The 16328-nt window shown below is 45.9% G+C and overlaps 1 protein-coding gene across 1 annotated transcript in view; it reads right to left on the reverse strand.

Moving 5' to 3' along the window:
* Window positions 1-16328, reverse strand: part of lztr1 (leucine zipper like post translational regulator 1) — a 109700-nt gene that overhangs the window by 91564 nt on the left and 1808 nt on the right. Inside the window, exon 2 of the mRNA XM_078553919.1 lies at window positions 181-243. Within this exon, the coding sequence (XP_078410045.1) occupies window positions 181-243 (63 nt within the window). The remainder of the gene's footprint in view (window positions 1-180; window positions 244-16328) is intronic.

Raw genomic sequence — 16328 nt, forward strand, 5'->3', positions numbered from 1 at the left:
TTTACTGTCAGAGGGTCAAAATCCTGGAACTCCCTTCCTAACAGCGCTGTAGGTGTACCTACACTACATGGACTGCAGTGGTTCACCACCACCTTTTCAAGGGCAATTAGGGATGGGCAATAAATGCTGGCCTAGCCAGCAACACTGACGACTCCTGAATGAATAAGAAAAAGTACATACCCATTGTCCCCTCCAAACACATAGATTGCATCCTTATAGGCCACAACAGTATGCTTGCTTCGTCTGAAGAAAGAGAAAACATGAACATCAATTACAATTCTACAGGTGCCTGTTACAATATTTTCACAAATTTCATGGACAACACAAAAAAAAATCCGACATATCTGTTCAAATATACAGATCTAGCAGATACTGAAACTCACTTTGATGGGGACCAACAGATACAGTGGGTGAGACTCTGTCCTTTCAACCTTCAGGTCTGAAAAGGAGTTTATTTATTGTCAGTAAAGGTAAGTGGTTTTCAGGGAAATTTATAGGGGAACTGTTGACGGAGGAAGCCCATGGGATTACTGAGAGACCTGTGGGCAAGAAAAGGCTTGCATTTATACAGTGCTTTTCATGACCTCAGGGTACCCAAAGCAATTTACAGCCAATAAAACACTTTTGAAGCACTGTTGTAAAATACTGATGAGTTTGTAGATGAGAGAAAAGCTACTGAACAGTTAGGGGTTATTGAAGGTTTAATATTGAGTTATGCATGTGTCTGTGTGTGCTTAGGGGATTTATATGTAGTATTGAGTTATGTGATGGGATTTGGATGCAGTACAGGGTTACTGATGGAACTGTATGGAATATGTCCACCTCAGAGATCAGACAAGGTCTCCATTCAAATTTTAACTGAAAGATGGCACCTCCAGCGATGGAGTACTCCCTTGGTACTATACTGGGAGCATCAGCCTAGATTTCTGTGCTCAGGTCTCTGGAGTGCAACTTGAACCCATGACCTTCTGAGTCAGAGGTAAGAGTTCTACCCAGTGAGCCTTGACAAATGTTACCTCTAATTTATTTGGAGAGCATAGGTGATCTATGCACTCCAAATGTGCCCCTTTAAATTTATTGTGGAATCATGCACACATAGTAACATAAAGAGGCTGACTTGTGCGCAACATGTGCAAAGACTTTCAGTCATTGCCATGCATCTTAAAGGGAACATTCATTACCCATGCTGGCATTAAATCTGGTTCTGGGGAATGAAATAAGGCAAGTGGAAGCATTTGGGAAACTAATCACAATATCAAAAGGTTTAGAGTTGTTATAAAAATGGACAATGATCACGCAAATGTGACACTGGCTAGAAACATATCGATCAAGAGAATCCCCTTGCACATGCCAGGAATTCCCAATCCTCTTTGACTGTTACACGATTATATTTCTAGACTATATTAGGATAAATGAAGTGCTCCATTATCACTACTCTTTGGTTCTTGCACCTTTTGGATAATGTCCTGCAAATTTGTTGCCCTATTTCCTCCCATTTGGTGGCATATAGGATACATCCACAGCACAACAGCTCCTCTACTGCTATAGAAGTAAAATATTTCAGATTTCCAGTGTGCGCAGTAAGATCAGAAAGTGCAGGAAATGCTCCTTCTGGCAGCATCTGTGGAGAGGGTTCTGAAGATGTGTCACATTCAAATCAAAAGTTTAACGTGAAATGTTTCTCCACCTACAGGTGCTGCCAGACTCGCTGAATATTTCCAGAACTTTCTGTCTTTTGCTGCTCTATTGTTCCTGTGTTAGTGTGAAATATGAGGTTTATGAGGGTTATTGAAGAATGTGTGCACAGTAGGGACTCATTGATGCATTTGTGAGGAGCAGGGGTATCTGTGGGGCGATTGATAGATTAGTATGCAAAAAGAGATGTGAGACAGTATTGATAGATCAGTGTGCAGTAATGGATCTCTGTGAGACAGCATTGATGGGTCACTATGCAGTAAGGGGTCTCTGTGATAGTATTGATGGATCTGTGTGCAGTAAGGGGTCTCTGTGAGACAGTATTGATGGATCAGTGTGCAGTAAGGGGTCTCTGTGATAGTATTGATGGATCAGAGTGCAGTAAGGGGTCTCTATGAGGGTATTGATGGATCAGTATGCGGTAAGAGGTCTCTGAGAATATTGATGGATCAGTGTGCAGTGAGGGGTCTATGTGACAGTATTGATGGATCAGTGCGCAGTAAGGGTTCTCTGTGAGAGTACTGATGATTCAGTGTGCAGTCAGGGGTTTATGTGACAGTATACATGGATCAGTGTGCAGTAAGGGGTCTCTGTGAGACAGTATTGATGGATCAGTGTGCAGTAAGGGGTCTCTGTGATAGTATTGATGCATCAGTGTGCAGTAAGGGGTCTCTTTGAGACAGAACTGACGGATCAGTATTCAGTAAGGGGTCTCTGTGAGAGTATTGATGGATCAGAGTGCAGTAAGGGGTCTCTATGAGGGTACTGATGGATCAGTATGCGGTAAGAGGTCTCTGAGAATATTGATGGATCAGTGTGCAGTGAGGTGTCTATGTGACAGTATTGATGGATCAGTGCGCAGTAAGGGGTCTCTGTGAGAGTACTGATGATTCAGTGTGCAGTCAGGGGTTTATGTGACAGTATACATGGATCAGTGTGCAGTAAGGGGTCTCTGTGAGACAGTATTGATGGATCAGTGTGCAGTAAGGGGTCTCTGTGATAGTATTGATGCATCAGTGTGCAGTAAGGGGTCTCTGTGAGACAGAACTGATGGATCAGTATTCAGTAAGGGGTCTCTGTGAGAGTATTGATGGATCAGAGTGCAGTAAGGGGTCTCTATGAGGGTATTGATGGATCAGTATGCGGTAAGAGGTCTCTGAGAATATTGATGGATCAGTGTGCAGTGAGGGGTCTATGTGACAGTATTGATGGATCAGTGCGCAGTAAGGGTTCTCTGTGAGAGTACTGATGATTCAGTGCGCAGTCAGGGGTTTATGTGACAGTATACATGGATCAGTGTGCAGTCAGGGGTTTATGTGACAGTATAGATGGATCAGTGTGCAGTAAGGGGTCTCTGTGAGAGTATTGATGGATCAGTGTTAAGGAACAGGTCTCTGTAAGAGTATTGATGGATCTGTGTGCAGTAAGAAGACTCTCTGAGAGTATTGATGGATCAGTGTGCAGTAAAGGGTCTCTGTGAGAGTATTGATGGATCAGTGTGCAGTCAGTGGTCCCTGAGAGAGCATTGATGGATCAGTGTGAAGTAAGGGGTCTCTGTGAGAGTATTGATAGATCAGTGTGCAGAAAGGGGTCTCTGTGAGACAGTGTTGATAGATCAGTGTGCACTAAGGGGTCTCTGTGGGACAGCATTGATGGATCAGTGTGCAGTAAGGGGCTCTGTGAGAGTATTGATGGATCAGTGTGCAGCAAGGGGCTCTGTGAGAGTATTGATGGATCAGTGTGCAGTAAGGGGTCGCTGAGAGAGTATTGATGGATCAGTGTGCAGTAAGGGGTCTCTGTGAGAGTAGCGATTGATCAGTGTGCAGTAAGGGGGCTCTGTGAGCGTATTGATGGATCAGCGTGCAGAAACGGGTCTCTGTGAAAGTATCGATGGATCAGCGTGCAGTAAGGAGTCTCTGTGAGACAGTACTGATAGATCAGTGTGCAGTAAGGGTTCTCTGTGAGTGTATTGATGGATCAGTGTGCAGTAAGGGGTCTCTGCGAAAGTATCAATGGATCAGTGTGCAGTAAGGGGTCTCTGCGACAGTATTGATGGATCAGTGTGCAGTAAAGGGCTCTGTGAGTGTATTGATGGATCAGTGTGTAGTAAGGGGTCTCTGTGAAATAGTATTCATGGATCAGTGTGCAGTAAGGGGTCTCTGTGAGAGTATTGATGAATCAGTGTGCAGTAAGGGGTCTCTGTGAGAGTATTGATGGATCAGTGTGTAGTAAGGGCTCTCTGTGAAACAGTGTTGATAGATCAGTGTGCTGTAAGGGGTCTCTGTGAGTGTATTATTCGATCAGGGTGCAGTAAGGGATCTCTGTGAAAGTACCGATGGATCAATGCGCAGTAAGGGGTCTCTGTGAGAGTATTGATGGATCAGTGTGCAGTAAGGAGTCTGTGTGAGACAGCACTGATAGATAAGTGTGCAGTAGGGGTTCTCTGTGAGAGTATTGATGGATCAGTGTGCCGCAAGGGGTCTCTGATAGACAGTATTGATGGATCAGTGTGCAGTAAGAGGCTCTGTGAGAGTATTGATGGATCAGTGTGCAGTAAGGGGTCTCTGTGAGAGTATTGATGGATCAGTGTGCAGTAAGGAGTTTCTGTGAAACAGTATTGAAGAATCAGAGTGCAATAAGGGGTCTGTGTGGGACCGTATTGATGGATCAGTGTGCTGTAAGGGGTCTCTGTGAGAGTATTGATGGCTCAGTGTGCAGTAAGGAGTCTCTGTGAGACAGTATTGATGGATCAGTGTGCAGTAAGGGGTCTCTGTGAAAGTATCGATGGATCAGTGTGCAGTAATGAGTCTCTGTGAGACAGCATTGATAGATCAGTGTGCAGTAAGGGTTCTCTGTGAGAGTATCGATGGATCAATGTGCAGTAAGGGTTCACTGTGACAGTATTGTTGGATCAGTGTGCAGTAAGGAGTCTCTGTGAGAGTATTGATGGATCAGTGTGCAGTAAGGGGTCTCTGTGAGACAGTATTGATGGATCAGTGTGCACTAAGGGGTCTCTGTGAAAGTATCGATGGCTCAGTGCGCAGTCAGGAGTATCTGTGAGAGTATCGATGGATCAGTGTGCAGGAAGAGGTGTCTGTGAGAGTATTGATGGATCAGCGTGCAGAAAGGGGTCTCTGTTAAAGTATCGATGGATCAGTGTGCAGTAAGGAGTCTCTGTGAGACAACACTGATAGATCAGTTTGCAGTAAGGGTTCTCTGTGAGTGTATTGCTGGATAAGTGTGCAGTAAGGGGTCTCTGTGAGAGTATCGATGGATCAGTGTGCAGCAAGGGGTCTTTGTGAGACAATATTGATGGATCAGTGCATAGTCAGGGGTCTCTGTGAGAGTATTTATGGATAAGTGTGCAGTAAGGGTTCTCTGTGAGTGTATTGATGGATCAGTGTGCAGTAAGGGGTCTCTGGGAGAATACTGATGGATCAGTGTGTAGTAAGGGGTCTCTGTGAAATAGTATTCATGGATCAGTGGGCAGTAAGGGGTCTCTGTGAGAGTATTGGTGAATCAGTGTGCAGTAAGGGGTCTCTGTGAGAGTATTGATGGATCAGTGTACAGTCAGTGGTCTCTGTGAGAGTATTGATGGATCAGTGTGCAGTAAGGGGTCTCTGTGAAACAGTGTTGATAGATCAGTGTGCTGTAAGAGGTCTCCGTGAGTGTATTATTGGATCAGTGTGCAGTAAGGGGTCTCTGTGAAAGTATCGATGGATCAATGCGCAGTAAGGGGTCTGTGTGAGAGTATTGATGGATCAGTGTACAGTCAGTGGTCTCTGTGAGAGTATTGATGGATCAGTGTGCAGTAAGGAGTTTCTGTGAAACAGTATTGAAGAATCAGAGTGCAATAAGGGGTCTGTATGGGACCGTATTGATGGATCAGTGTGCAGTAAGAGATCATTGTGAGACAATATTGATGGATCAGTGCGCAGTCAGGGGTCTCTGTGAGAGCATGTATGGATCAGTGTGCAGTAAGGGGTCTCTGTGAAAGTATCGATGGATCAGTGTGCAGTAATGAGTCTCTGTGAGACAGCATTGATAGATCAGTGTGCAGTAAGGGTTCTCTGTGAGAGTATCGATGGATCAATGTGCAGTAAGGGTTCACTGTGACAGTATTGTTGGATCAGTGTGCAGTAAGGAGTCTCTGTGAGAGTATTGATGGATCAGTGTGCAGTAAGGGGTCTCTGTGAGACAGTATTGATGGATCAGTGTGCAGTAAGGAGTCTCTGTGAGAGTATTGATGGATCAGTGTGCACTAAGGGGTCTCTGTGAAAGTATCGATGGCTCAGTGCGCAGTCAGGAGTATCTGTGAGAGTATCGATGGATCAGTGTGCAGGAAGAGGTGTCTGTGAGAGTATTGATGGATCAGCGTGCAGAAAGGGGTCTCTGTTAAAGTATCGATGGATCAGTGTGCAGTAAGGAGTCTCTGTGAGACAACACTGATAGATCAGTTTGCAGTAAGGGTTCTCTGTGAGTGTATTGCTGGATAAGTGTGCAGTAAGGGGTCTCTGTGAGAGTATCGATGGATCAGTGTGCAGCAAGGGGTCTTTGTGAGACAATATTGATGGATCAGTGCGTAGTCAGGGGTCTCTGTGAGAGTATTTATGGATAAGTGTGCAGTAAGGGTTCTCTGTGAGTGTATTGATGGATCAGTGTGCAGTAAGGGGTCTCTGCGAGAGTATCAATGGATCAGTGTGCAGTAAGGGGTCTCTGCGACAGTATTGATGGATCAGTGTGCAGTAAAGGGCTCTGTAAGTGTATTGATGGATCAGTGTGCAGTAAGGGGTCTCTGGGAGAGTACTGCTGGATCAGAGTGTAGTAAGGGGTCTCTGTGAAATAGTATTCATGGATCAGTGTGCAGTAAGGAGTCTCTGTGAGAGTATTGATGAATCAGTGTGCAGTAAGGGGTCTCTGTGAGAGTATTGATGGATCAGTGTGCAGTAAAGGGCTCTGTGAGTGTATTGATGGATCAGTGTGCAGTAAGGGGTCTCTGGGAGAGTACTGCTGGATCAGTGTGTAGTAAGGGGTCTCTGTGAAATAGTATTCATGGATCAGTGTGCAGTAAGGGGTCTCTGTGAGAGTATTGATGAATCAGTGTGCAGTAAGGGGTCTCTGTGAGAGTATTGATGGATCAGTGTACAGTTAGTGGTCTCTGTGAGAGTATTGATGGATCAGTGTGCAGTAAGGGCTCTCTGTGAGAGTATTGAAGGATCAGTGTGCAGTAAGGGGTCTCTGTGAAAGTATCGATGGATCAATGCGCAGTAAGGGGTCTCTGAGAGTATTGATGGATCAGTGTGCAGTAAGGAGTCTGTGTGAGACAGCACTGATAGATCAGTGTGCAGTAAGGGGTCTCTGTGAGAGTATTGATGGATCAGTGTGCAGTAAGGAGTTTCTGTGAAACAGTATTGAAGAATCCGAGTGCAATAAGGGGTCTGTGTGGGACCATATTGATGGATCAGTGTGCAGTAAGGGGTCTCTGTGAAACAGTGTTGATAGATCAGTGTGCTGTAAGGGGTCTCTGTGAGTGGATTATTCGATCAGGGTGCAGTAAGGGGTCTCTGTGAAAGTATCGATGGATCAATGCGCAATAAGGGGTCTTGTGAGAGTATGGATGGATCAGTGTGCAGTAAGGAGTCAATGTGAGACAGCACTGATAGATAAGTGTGCAGTAGGGGTTCTCTGTGAGAGTATTGATGGATCAGTGTGCAGTAAGGAGTTTCTGTGAAACAGTATTGAAGAATCAGAGTGCAATAAGGGGTCTGCGTGGGACCGTATTGATGGATCAGTGTGCTGTAAGGGGTCTCTGTGAGACAGTATTGATGAATCAGTGTGCAGTAAGAGGCTCTGTGAGAGTATTGATGGATCAGTGTGCAGTAAGAGATCTTTGTGAGACAATATTGATGGATCAGTGCGCAGTCAGGGGTCTCTGTGAGAGTATGTATGGATCAGTGCGCAGTAAGGGGTCTCTGTGAGAGTATCGATGGATCAGTGCGCAGTAAGGGGTCTCTGTGAGAGTATAAATGGATCAGTGTGCAATAAGGGGTCTCTGTGAGAGTATAAATGGATCAGTGTGCAGTAAGGGGTCTCTGTGAGACAGTATTCATGGGTCAGTGTGCAGTAAGGAGTCTCTGTGAGAGTATTGAGGGATCAGTGTGCACTAAGGGGTCTCTGTGAAAGTATCGATGGTTCAGTGCGCAGTAATGGGTCTCTGTGAGAGTATTGATGCACCAGTGTGCAGGCAGGAGTCTCTGTGAGAGTACTGATGGATCAGTGCGCAGTAAGGGGTCTCTGTGAGAGTATTAATGGATCAGTGTGCAGTCAGGAATATCTGTGAGAGTATCGATGGATCAGTGTGCAGTAAGAGGTGTCTGTGAGAGTATTGATGGATCAGCGTGCAGTAAGGAGTCTCTGTGAGAGAGCACTGATAGATCAGTTTGCAGTAAGGGTTCTCTGTGAGAGAATTGATGGATCAGTGTGCAGTAAGGAGTTTCTGTGAAACAGTATTGAAGAATCAGAGTGCAATAAGGGGTCTGTGTGGGACCGTATTGATGGATCAGTGTGCTGTAAGGGGTCTCTGTGAGAGTATTGATGGCTCAGTGTGCAGTAAGGAGTCTGTGAGACAGTATTGATGGATCAGTGTGCAGTAAGAGGTTCTGTGAGAGTATTGATGGATCAGTGTACAGTAAGGGGCTCTGTGAGAGTATCGATGGATCAGTGTGCAGCAAGGGGTCTTTGTGAGACAATATTGATGGATCAGTGCGTAGTCAGGGGTCTCTGTGAGAGTATTTATGGATCAGTGCGCAGTAAGGGGTCTCTGTGAGAGTATCAATGGATCAGTGTGCAGTAAGGGTTCTCTGTGAGTGTATTGATGGATCAGTGTGCAGTAAGGGTTCTCTGTGAGTGTATTGATGGATCAGTGTGCAGTAAGGGGTCTCTGCGACAGTATTGATGGATCCGTGTGCAATAAAGGGCTCTGTGAGAGTATTGGTGAATCAGTGTGCAGTAAGGGGTCTCTGTGAGAGTATTGATGGATCAGTGTGCAGTAAGGGGTCTCTGTGAAACAGTGTTGATAGATCAGTGTGCTGTAAGAGGTCTCCGTGAGTGTATTATTGGATCAGTGTGCAGTAAGGGGTCTCTGTGAAAGTATCGGTGGATCAATGCGCAGTAAAGGGTCTGTGTGAGACAGCACTGATAGATCAGTAAGGGGTCTCTGTGAGAGTATTGATGGATCAGTGTGCAGTAAGGCGTTTCTGTGAAACAGTATTGAAGAATCAGAGTGCAATAAGGGGTCTGTGTGGGACCGTATTGATGGATCAGTGTGCAGTGAGAGATCATTGTGAGACAATATTGATGGATCAGTGCGCAGTCAGGGGTCTCTGTGAGAGTATGTATGGATCAGTGTGCAGTAAGGGTTCTCTGTGAGAGTATCGATGGATCAATGTGCAGTAAGGGTTCACCGTGACAGTATTGATGGATCAGTGTGCAGTAAGGAGTCTCTGTGAGAGTATTGATGGATCAGTGTGCAGTAAGGGGTCTCTGTGAGACAGTATTGATGGATCAGTGTGCAGTAAGGAGTCTCTGTGAGAGTATTGATGGATCAGTGTGCACTAAGGGGTCTCTGTGAACATATCGATGGCTCAGTGTGCAGTAAGGGGTCTCTGTGAGAGTATTGATGGATCAGTATGCAGTCAGGAGTATCTGTGAGAGTATCGATGGATCAGTGTGCAGTAAGAGGTGTCTGTGAGAGTATTGATGGATCAGCGTGCAGAAAGGGGTCTCTGTGAAAGTATCAATGGATCAGTGTGCAGTAAGGGGTCTCTGTGAGAGTATTGATGGATCAGCATGAAGTAAGGAGTCTTTGTGAGAGTATCGATGGATCAGTGCGCAGTAAGGGGTCACTGTGAGAGTGTTGATGGATCAGTGTGAAGTGAGGAGTCTCTGTGAGAGTATCGATGGATTAGTGTGCAGAAAGGGGTCTCTGTGAAAGTATCGATGGATCAGTGTGCAGTAAGGAGTCTCTGTGAGACAGTACTGATAGATCAGTGTGCAGTAAGGGATCTCTCTGAGTGTACTAATGGATCAATGCGCAATAAGGGGTCTCTGTGAGAGTGTAAATGGATCAGTGTGCAGTAAGGAGTTTCTGTGAAACAGTATTGAAGAATCAGAGTGCAATAAGCGGTCTGTGTGGGACCGTATTGATGGATCAGTGTGCTATAAGGGGTCTCTGTGAGAGTGTTGATGGCTCAGTGTGCAGTAAGGAGTCTCTGTGGGACAGTATTGATGGATCAGTGTGCAGTAAGAGGCTCTGTGAGAGTATTGATGGATCAGTGTACAGTAAGGGGCTCTGTGAGAGTATTGACGGATCAGTCTGCAGTAAGGGGTCTCTGTGAGAGTACTGATGGATCAGTGTTCAGTAAGGAGTCTCTGTGAGAGTATCGATGGATCAGTGTGCAGTAAGAAGTCTCTGTGAGAGTAATTTTGGATCAGTGTAAAGGAAGAAGCCTCTGTGAGGGTATTGATGGATCAGTGTGCAGTAAGGGGTCTATGTGAGAGTACTGATGGATCAGTGTGCAGTAAGGGGTCTCTGTCAGACAGTATTGATGGATCAGTGTGCAGTAAGAGGCTCTGTGAGAGTATTGATGGATCAGTGTACAGTAAGGGGGTCTGTGAGAGTATTGATGGATCAGTGTGCAGTAAGGGGTCTCTGTGAGAGTATTGATGGATCAGTGTGTAGTCCGTGGTCTCTGTGAGAGTACTGATGGATCAGTGTGCAGTAACAGGTCTCTGTGAGACAGTGTAGATAGATCAGTGTGCAGTAAGGGGTCTCTGTCAGACAGTATTGATGAATCAGTTTGCAGTAATGGGCTCTGTGAGAGTATCGATGCTTCAGTGTGCAGTAAGGTGCTCTGTGAGAGTATTGATGGATCAGTGTGCAATAAGGGGTCTCCGTGAGACAGTGTTGATGGATCAGTGTGCAATAAGGGGTCTCTGTGGGACAGTATTGATAGATCAGTGCGCAGTAAGGGGTCACTGTGAGAATGTTGATGGATTAGTGTGAAGTAAGGAGTCTCTGTGAGAGTATCGATGGATCAGTGCGCAGTATGGGGTCTCTGTGAGAGTATTGATGGATCAGTGTGCAGTAAGGGGTCTCTGTGAGAGTATTGATGGATCAGTGTGAAGTAAGGAGTCTTTGTGAGAGTATCGATGGATCAGTGCGCAGTAAGGGCTCACTGTGAGAGTGTTGATGGATCAGTGTGTAGTAAGGAGTCTCTGTGAGAGTATCGATGGATCAGTGTGCAGAAAGGGGTCTCTGTGAAAGTATCGATGGATCAGTGTGCAGTAAGGAGTCTCTGTGAGACAGTACTGATAGATCAGTGTGCAGTAAGGGATCTCTCTGAGTGTACTAATGGATCAATGCGCAATAAGGGATCTCTGTGAGAGTATAAATGGATCAGTGTGCAGTAAGGAGTTTCTGTGAAACAGTATTGAAGAATCAGAGTGCAATAAGCGGTCTGTGTGGGACCGTATTGATGGATCAGTGTGCTATAAGGGGTCTGTGTGAGAGTATTGATGGCTCAGTGTGCAGTAAGGAGTCTCTGTGGGACAGTATTGATGGATCAGTGTGCAGTAAGAGGCTCTGTAAGAGTATTGATGGATCAGTGTGCAGTAAGGGGTCTGTGTGAAAGTATCGATGGTTCAGTGTGCAGTCAGGAGTCTCCGTGAGAGTACTGATGGGTCATTGTGCAGTAAAGGGTATCTGTGAGAGCATTGATGGATCAGTGTGCAGTAAGGAGTCTCTGAAAGACAGTGTTGATGGATCAGTGTGCAGTAAGGGGCTCCGTGAGAGTATCAATGGATCAGTGTGCAGCAAGGGGTCTCTGAGAGTATTGATGGATCAGCATGCAGAAAGGGGTCTCTGTGAAAGTATTGATGGATCAGTGTACAGTAAGGAGTCTCCGTGAGACAGTACTGATAGATCAGTGTGCAGTAGGGGTTCTCTCAGAGGGTATTGGTGGATCAGTGTGCAGCAAGGGTTCTCTCTGAGGGTATTGATAGATCAGTGTGCAGTAAGGGGTCTCCGCGACAATATTGATGGATCAGTGTGCAGTAAGAGGTCTCTGTGAGACTATAAATGGATCAGTGTGCAGTAAGGGGTCTCTGTGAAAGTATCGATGGATCAGTGTGCAGTAAGGAGTCTGTGTGAGACAGCACTGATAGATCAGTGTGCAGTAAGGGGTCTAAGGGAGTGTATTGATGGATCAGTGTGCAGTAAGGGGTCTCTGTGAGAGTATCGATGGATTAATGTGCAGTAAGGGTTCACTGTGACAGTATTGATGGATCAGTGTGCAGCAAGGGGTCTCTGTAAGAGTATTGATGGATCAGTGTGCAGTAAGGGGTCTCTGTGAGAGTATTGATGGATCAGTGTGCAGTAAGGAGTCTCTGAGAGAGTATCGATGGATTAGTGTGCAGTAAGGAGTCTCTGTGAAACAGTAGTGATAGATCACTGTGCAGTAAGGGTTCTCTGTGAGTGTATTGATGGATCAGTGTGCAGCAAGGGGTCTCTGTGAGAGTATCGATTGATAAGTGTGCAGTAAGGGGTCACTGCGACAGTAATGATGAATCAGTGTGCAGTAAGGGGTCTCTGTGAGAGTATTGATGGGTCAGTGTGCAATAAGGGGTCTCCGTGAGACAGTGTTGATGGATCTGTGTGCAATAAGGGGTTTCTGTGGGACAGTATTGATGGATCAGTGCGCAGTAAGGGGTCACTGTGAGAGTATTGATGGATCAGTATGCAGTAAGGGGTCTCTGTGGGACAGTATTGATGGATCAGTGTGCAATAAAGGGCTCTGTGAGTTTATTGATGGATCAGTGTGCAGTAAGGGGTCTCTGTGAGAGTACTGATGGATCAGTGTGCAGTAAGGGGTCTCTGTGAGATAGTATTCATGGATCAGTGTGCAGTAAGGGGTCTCTGTGAGAGTAATGATGGATCAGTGTACAATCAATGGGCTCTGTGAGAGTATTGATGGATCAGTGTGCAGTAAGCGGTCTCTGTGAGAGTACTGATGGATCAATGTACAGTAAGGGGTCCCTGTGAGATAGTATTCATGGAACAGTGTGCAGTAAGGGGTCTCTGTGAGAGTATTGATGAATCAGTGTGCAGTAAGGGGTCTCGGTGAGAGTATTGATGGATCAGTCTGCTGTCAGGGGTCTCCGCGACAGTATTGATGGATCAGTGTGCAGTAAGGGGTCTCTGTGAGTGTATTGATGGATCAGTGTGCAGTGAGGGGTCTCTGTGAGAGTATCGATGGATCAATGTGCAGTAAGGGTTCACTGTGACAGTATTGATGGATCAGTGTGCAGTGAGGGGTCTCTGTGAGAGTATCGATGGATCAATGTGCAGTAAGGGTTCACTGTGACAGTATTGATGGATCAGTGTGCAGTAAGGGGTCTCTGTAAGAGTATTGATGGATCAGTGTGCAGTAATGTGTCTCTGTGAGAGTATCGATGGATCAGTGTGAAGTAAGGGGTCTCTGTGAGAGTATTGATGGGTCAGTGTGCAATAAGGGGTCTCCATGAGACAGTGTTGATGGATCTGTGTGCAATAAGGGGTTTCTGTGGGACAGTATTGATGGATCAGTGCGCAGTAAGGGGTCACTGTGAGAATATTGATGGATCAGTATGCAGTAAGGGGTCTATGTGGGACAGTATTGATGGATCAGTGTGCAATAAAGGGCTCTGTGAGTTTATGGATGGATCAGTGTGCAGTAAGGGGTCTCTGTGAGAGTACTGATGGATCAGTGTGCAGTAAGGGGTCTCTGTGAGATAGTATTCATGGATCAGTGTGCAGTAAGGGGTCTCTGTGAGAGTATTGATGGATCAGTGTGCAGTAAGGGGTCTCTGCGATAGTAATGATGAATCAGTGTGCAGTAAGGGGTCTCTGTGAGAGTATAAATGGATCAGTGTGCAGTAAGGGGTCTCTGTGAATGTATTGATGGATCAGTGTGCTGTAAGGGTTCACTGTGACAGTATTGATGTATCATTGTGCAGTAAGGGGTCTTTCTGAGACTATAGATCGGTCAGTGTGCAGTAAGGGGCTCTGTGAGATTATTAATGGATCAGTGTGCAGTAAGGGGTCTCTGTGAGACAGTATTGATGGATCAGTATGCAGAATGCGGTCTCTGTGAGAGTATTGATGGATCAGTGTGCAGTAAGGGGTCTCTGTGAGACAATATTGATGGATCAGTGTGCAGAATGCGGTGTCTGTGAGATTATTGATGGATCAGTGTGCAGTAAGGGGTCTTTGAGAGACAGTTTTGATGGATCAGTGTGAAGTAAGGGCTCTTTGTGACACAGTATTGATGGATCGGTGTGCAGAAAGGGGTCTGTGTGAGAGTATTGATGGATCAGTGTGCAGTAAGGGGCTCTGTGAGATTATTAATGGATCAGCTTGCAGTAAGGAGTCTCCGTGAGACAGTATTGATGGATCACTGAGCAGTAAGGGGCTCTGTGAGAGTATTGATGGATCAGTGTGCAGTAAGGGGCTCTGTGAGAGTATCGATGGATCAGTGTTCAGTAAGGCGTCTTTGTGAGACAGTATTGATGGATCAGTGTGCAGTAAGGGGTCTTTGTGAGACAATATTGATGGATCAGCGTGCATAAACGGGTCTCTTTGAAAGTATCGATGGATCAGTGTGCAGTAAGGAGTCTCTGTGAGACAGCATTGATAGCTCAGTGTGCAGGAACGGTTTTCTGTGAATGTATTAATGGATCAGTGTGCAGTAAGGGTTCACTGTGACAGTATTGAAGTATCATTGTGCAGTAATGGGTCTCTCTGAGACTATAGATGGATCAGTGTGCAGTAAGGGGGTCTCTGTGGGACAGCATTGAAGGATCAGTGTGCAGTAAGGGGTCTCTGTGAGACAGTATTGATGGGTCAGTGTGCAGTAAGGAGTCTCTGTGAGAGTATTGACGGATCAATCTGCAGTAAGGGGTCTCCGCGACAGTATTGATGGATCAGTGTGCAGTAAGGGGTCTGTGTGAGTGTATTGATGGATCAGTGTGCAGTAAGGGGTCTCTGTGAGAGTATCGATGGATCAATGTGCAGTAAGGGTTCACTGTGACAGTATTGATGGATCAGTGTGCAGTAAGGGGTCTCTGTAAGAGTATTGAAGGATCAGCTTGCAGTAAGGTGTCTCTGTGAGAGTATCGATGGATCAGTGTGCAGTAAGGGCCTCTGTGACAGTATTGATGGATCAGTGTGCAGTAAGGAGTCTCTGAGAGAGTATTGATGGATCAGTGTGCAGTAAGGGGTCTCTGTCAGACAGTATTGATGGATCAGTGTGCAGTAAGAGGCTCTGTGAGAGTATTGATGGATCAGTGTACAGTAAGGGGCTCTGTGAGAGTATTGATGGATCAGTGTGCAGTAAGGGGTCTCTGTGAGAGTATTGATGGATCAGTGTGTAGTCCGTGGTCTCTGTGAGAGTACTGATGGATCAGTGTGCAGTAATGGGCCTCTGTGAGACAGTGTAGATAGATCAGTGTGCTGTAAGGGGTCTCTGTGAGAGTACTGATGGATCAGTGTGCAGTAAGGGGTCTCTGTCAGACAGTATTGATGGATCAGTGTGCAGGAAGGAGTCTGTGTGAGACAGTATTGATAAATCAGTTTGCAGTAATGGGCTCTGTGAGAGTATCGATGCTTCAGTGTGCAGTAAGGTGCTCTGTGAGAGTATTGATGGATCAGTGTGCGATAAGGGGTCTCCGTGAGACAGTGTTGATGGATCAGTGTGCAATAAGGGGTCTCTGTGGGACAGTATTGATGGATCAGTGCGCAGTAAGGGGTCAATGTGAGAATGTTGATGGATTAGTGTGAAGTAAGGAGTCTCTGTGAGAGTATCGATGGATCAGTGCGCAGTAAGGGGTCTCTGTGAGAGTATTGATGGATCAGTGTGCAGTAAGGGGTCTCTGTGAGAGTATTGATGGATCAGCGTGAAGTAAGGAGTCTTTGCGAGAGTATCGATGGATCAGTGCGCAGTAAGGGCTCACTGTGAGAGTGTTGATGGATCAGTGTGTAGTAAGGAGTCTCTGTGAGAGTATCGATGGATCAGTGTGCAGAAAGGGGTCTCTGTGAAAGTATCGATGGATCAGTGTGCACTAAGGCGTCTCTGTGAGATAGTACTGATAGATCAGTGTGCAGTAAGGGATCTCTCTGCGTGTACTAATGGATCAATGCGCAGTAAGGGGTCTCTGTGAGAGTATAAATGGATCAGTGTGCAGTAAGGAGTTTCTGTGAAACAGTATTGAAGAATCAGAGTGCAATAAGCGGTCTGTGTGGGACAGTATTGATGGATCAGTGTGCAGTAAGAGGCTCTGTAAGAGTATTGATGGATCAGTATGCAGTAAGGGGTCTCTGTGAGAGTATTTATGGATCAGTGCGCAGTAAGGGGTCTCTGTGAGAGTATCAATGGATCAGTGCGCAGTTAGGGGTCTCTGTGACTGTATTGATGGATCAGTGTGCAGTAAAGGGTCTCTGTGACAGTATAAATGGATCAGTGTGCAGTAAGGGGTCTCTGTGAGTGTATTGGTGGATCAGTGTGCAGTAAGGGGTCTGTGTGAAAGTATCGATGGTT

The sequence above is a fragment of the Cetorhinus maximus genome, chromosome 12 (assembly GCF_964194155.1).
Source record: "Cetorhinus maximus chromosome 12, sCetMax3.hap1.1, whole genome shotgun sequence".
NCBI classification, from domain to species: Eukaryota; Metazoa; Chordata; class Chondrichthyes; order Lamniformes; family Cetorhinidae; genus Cetorhinus; species Cetorhinus maximus.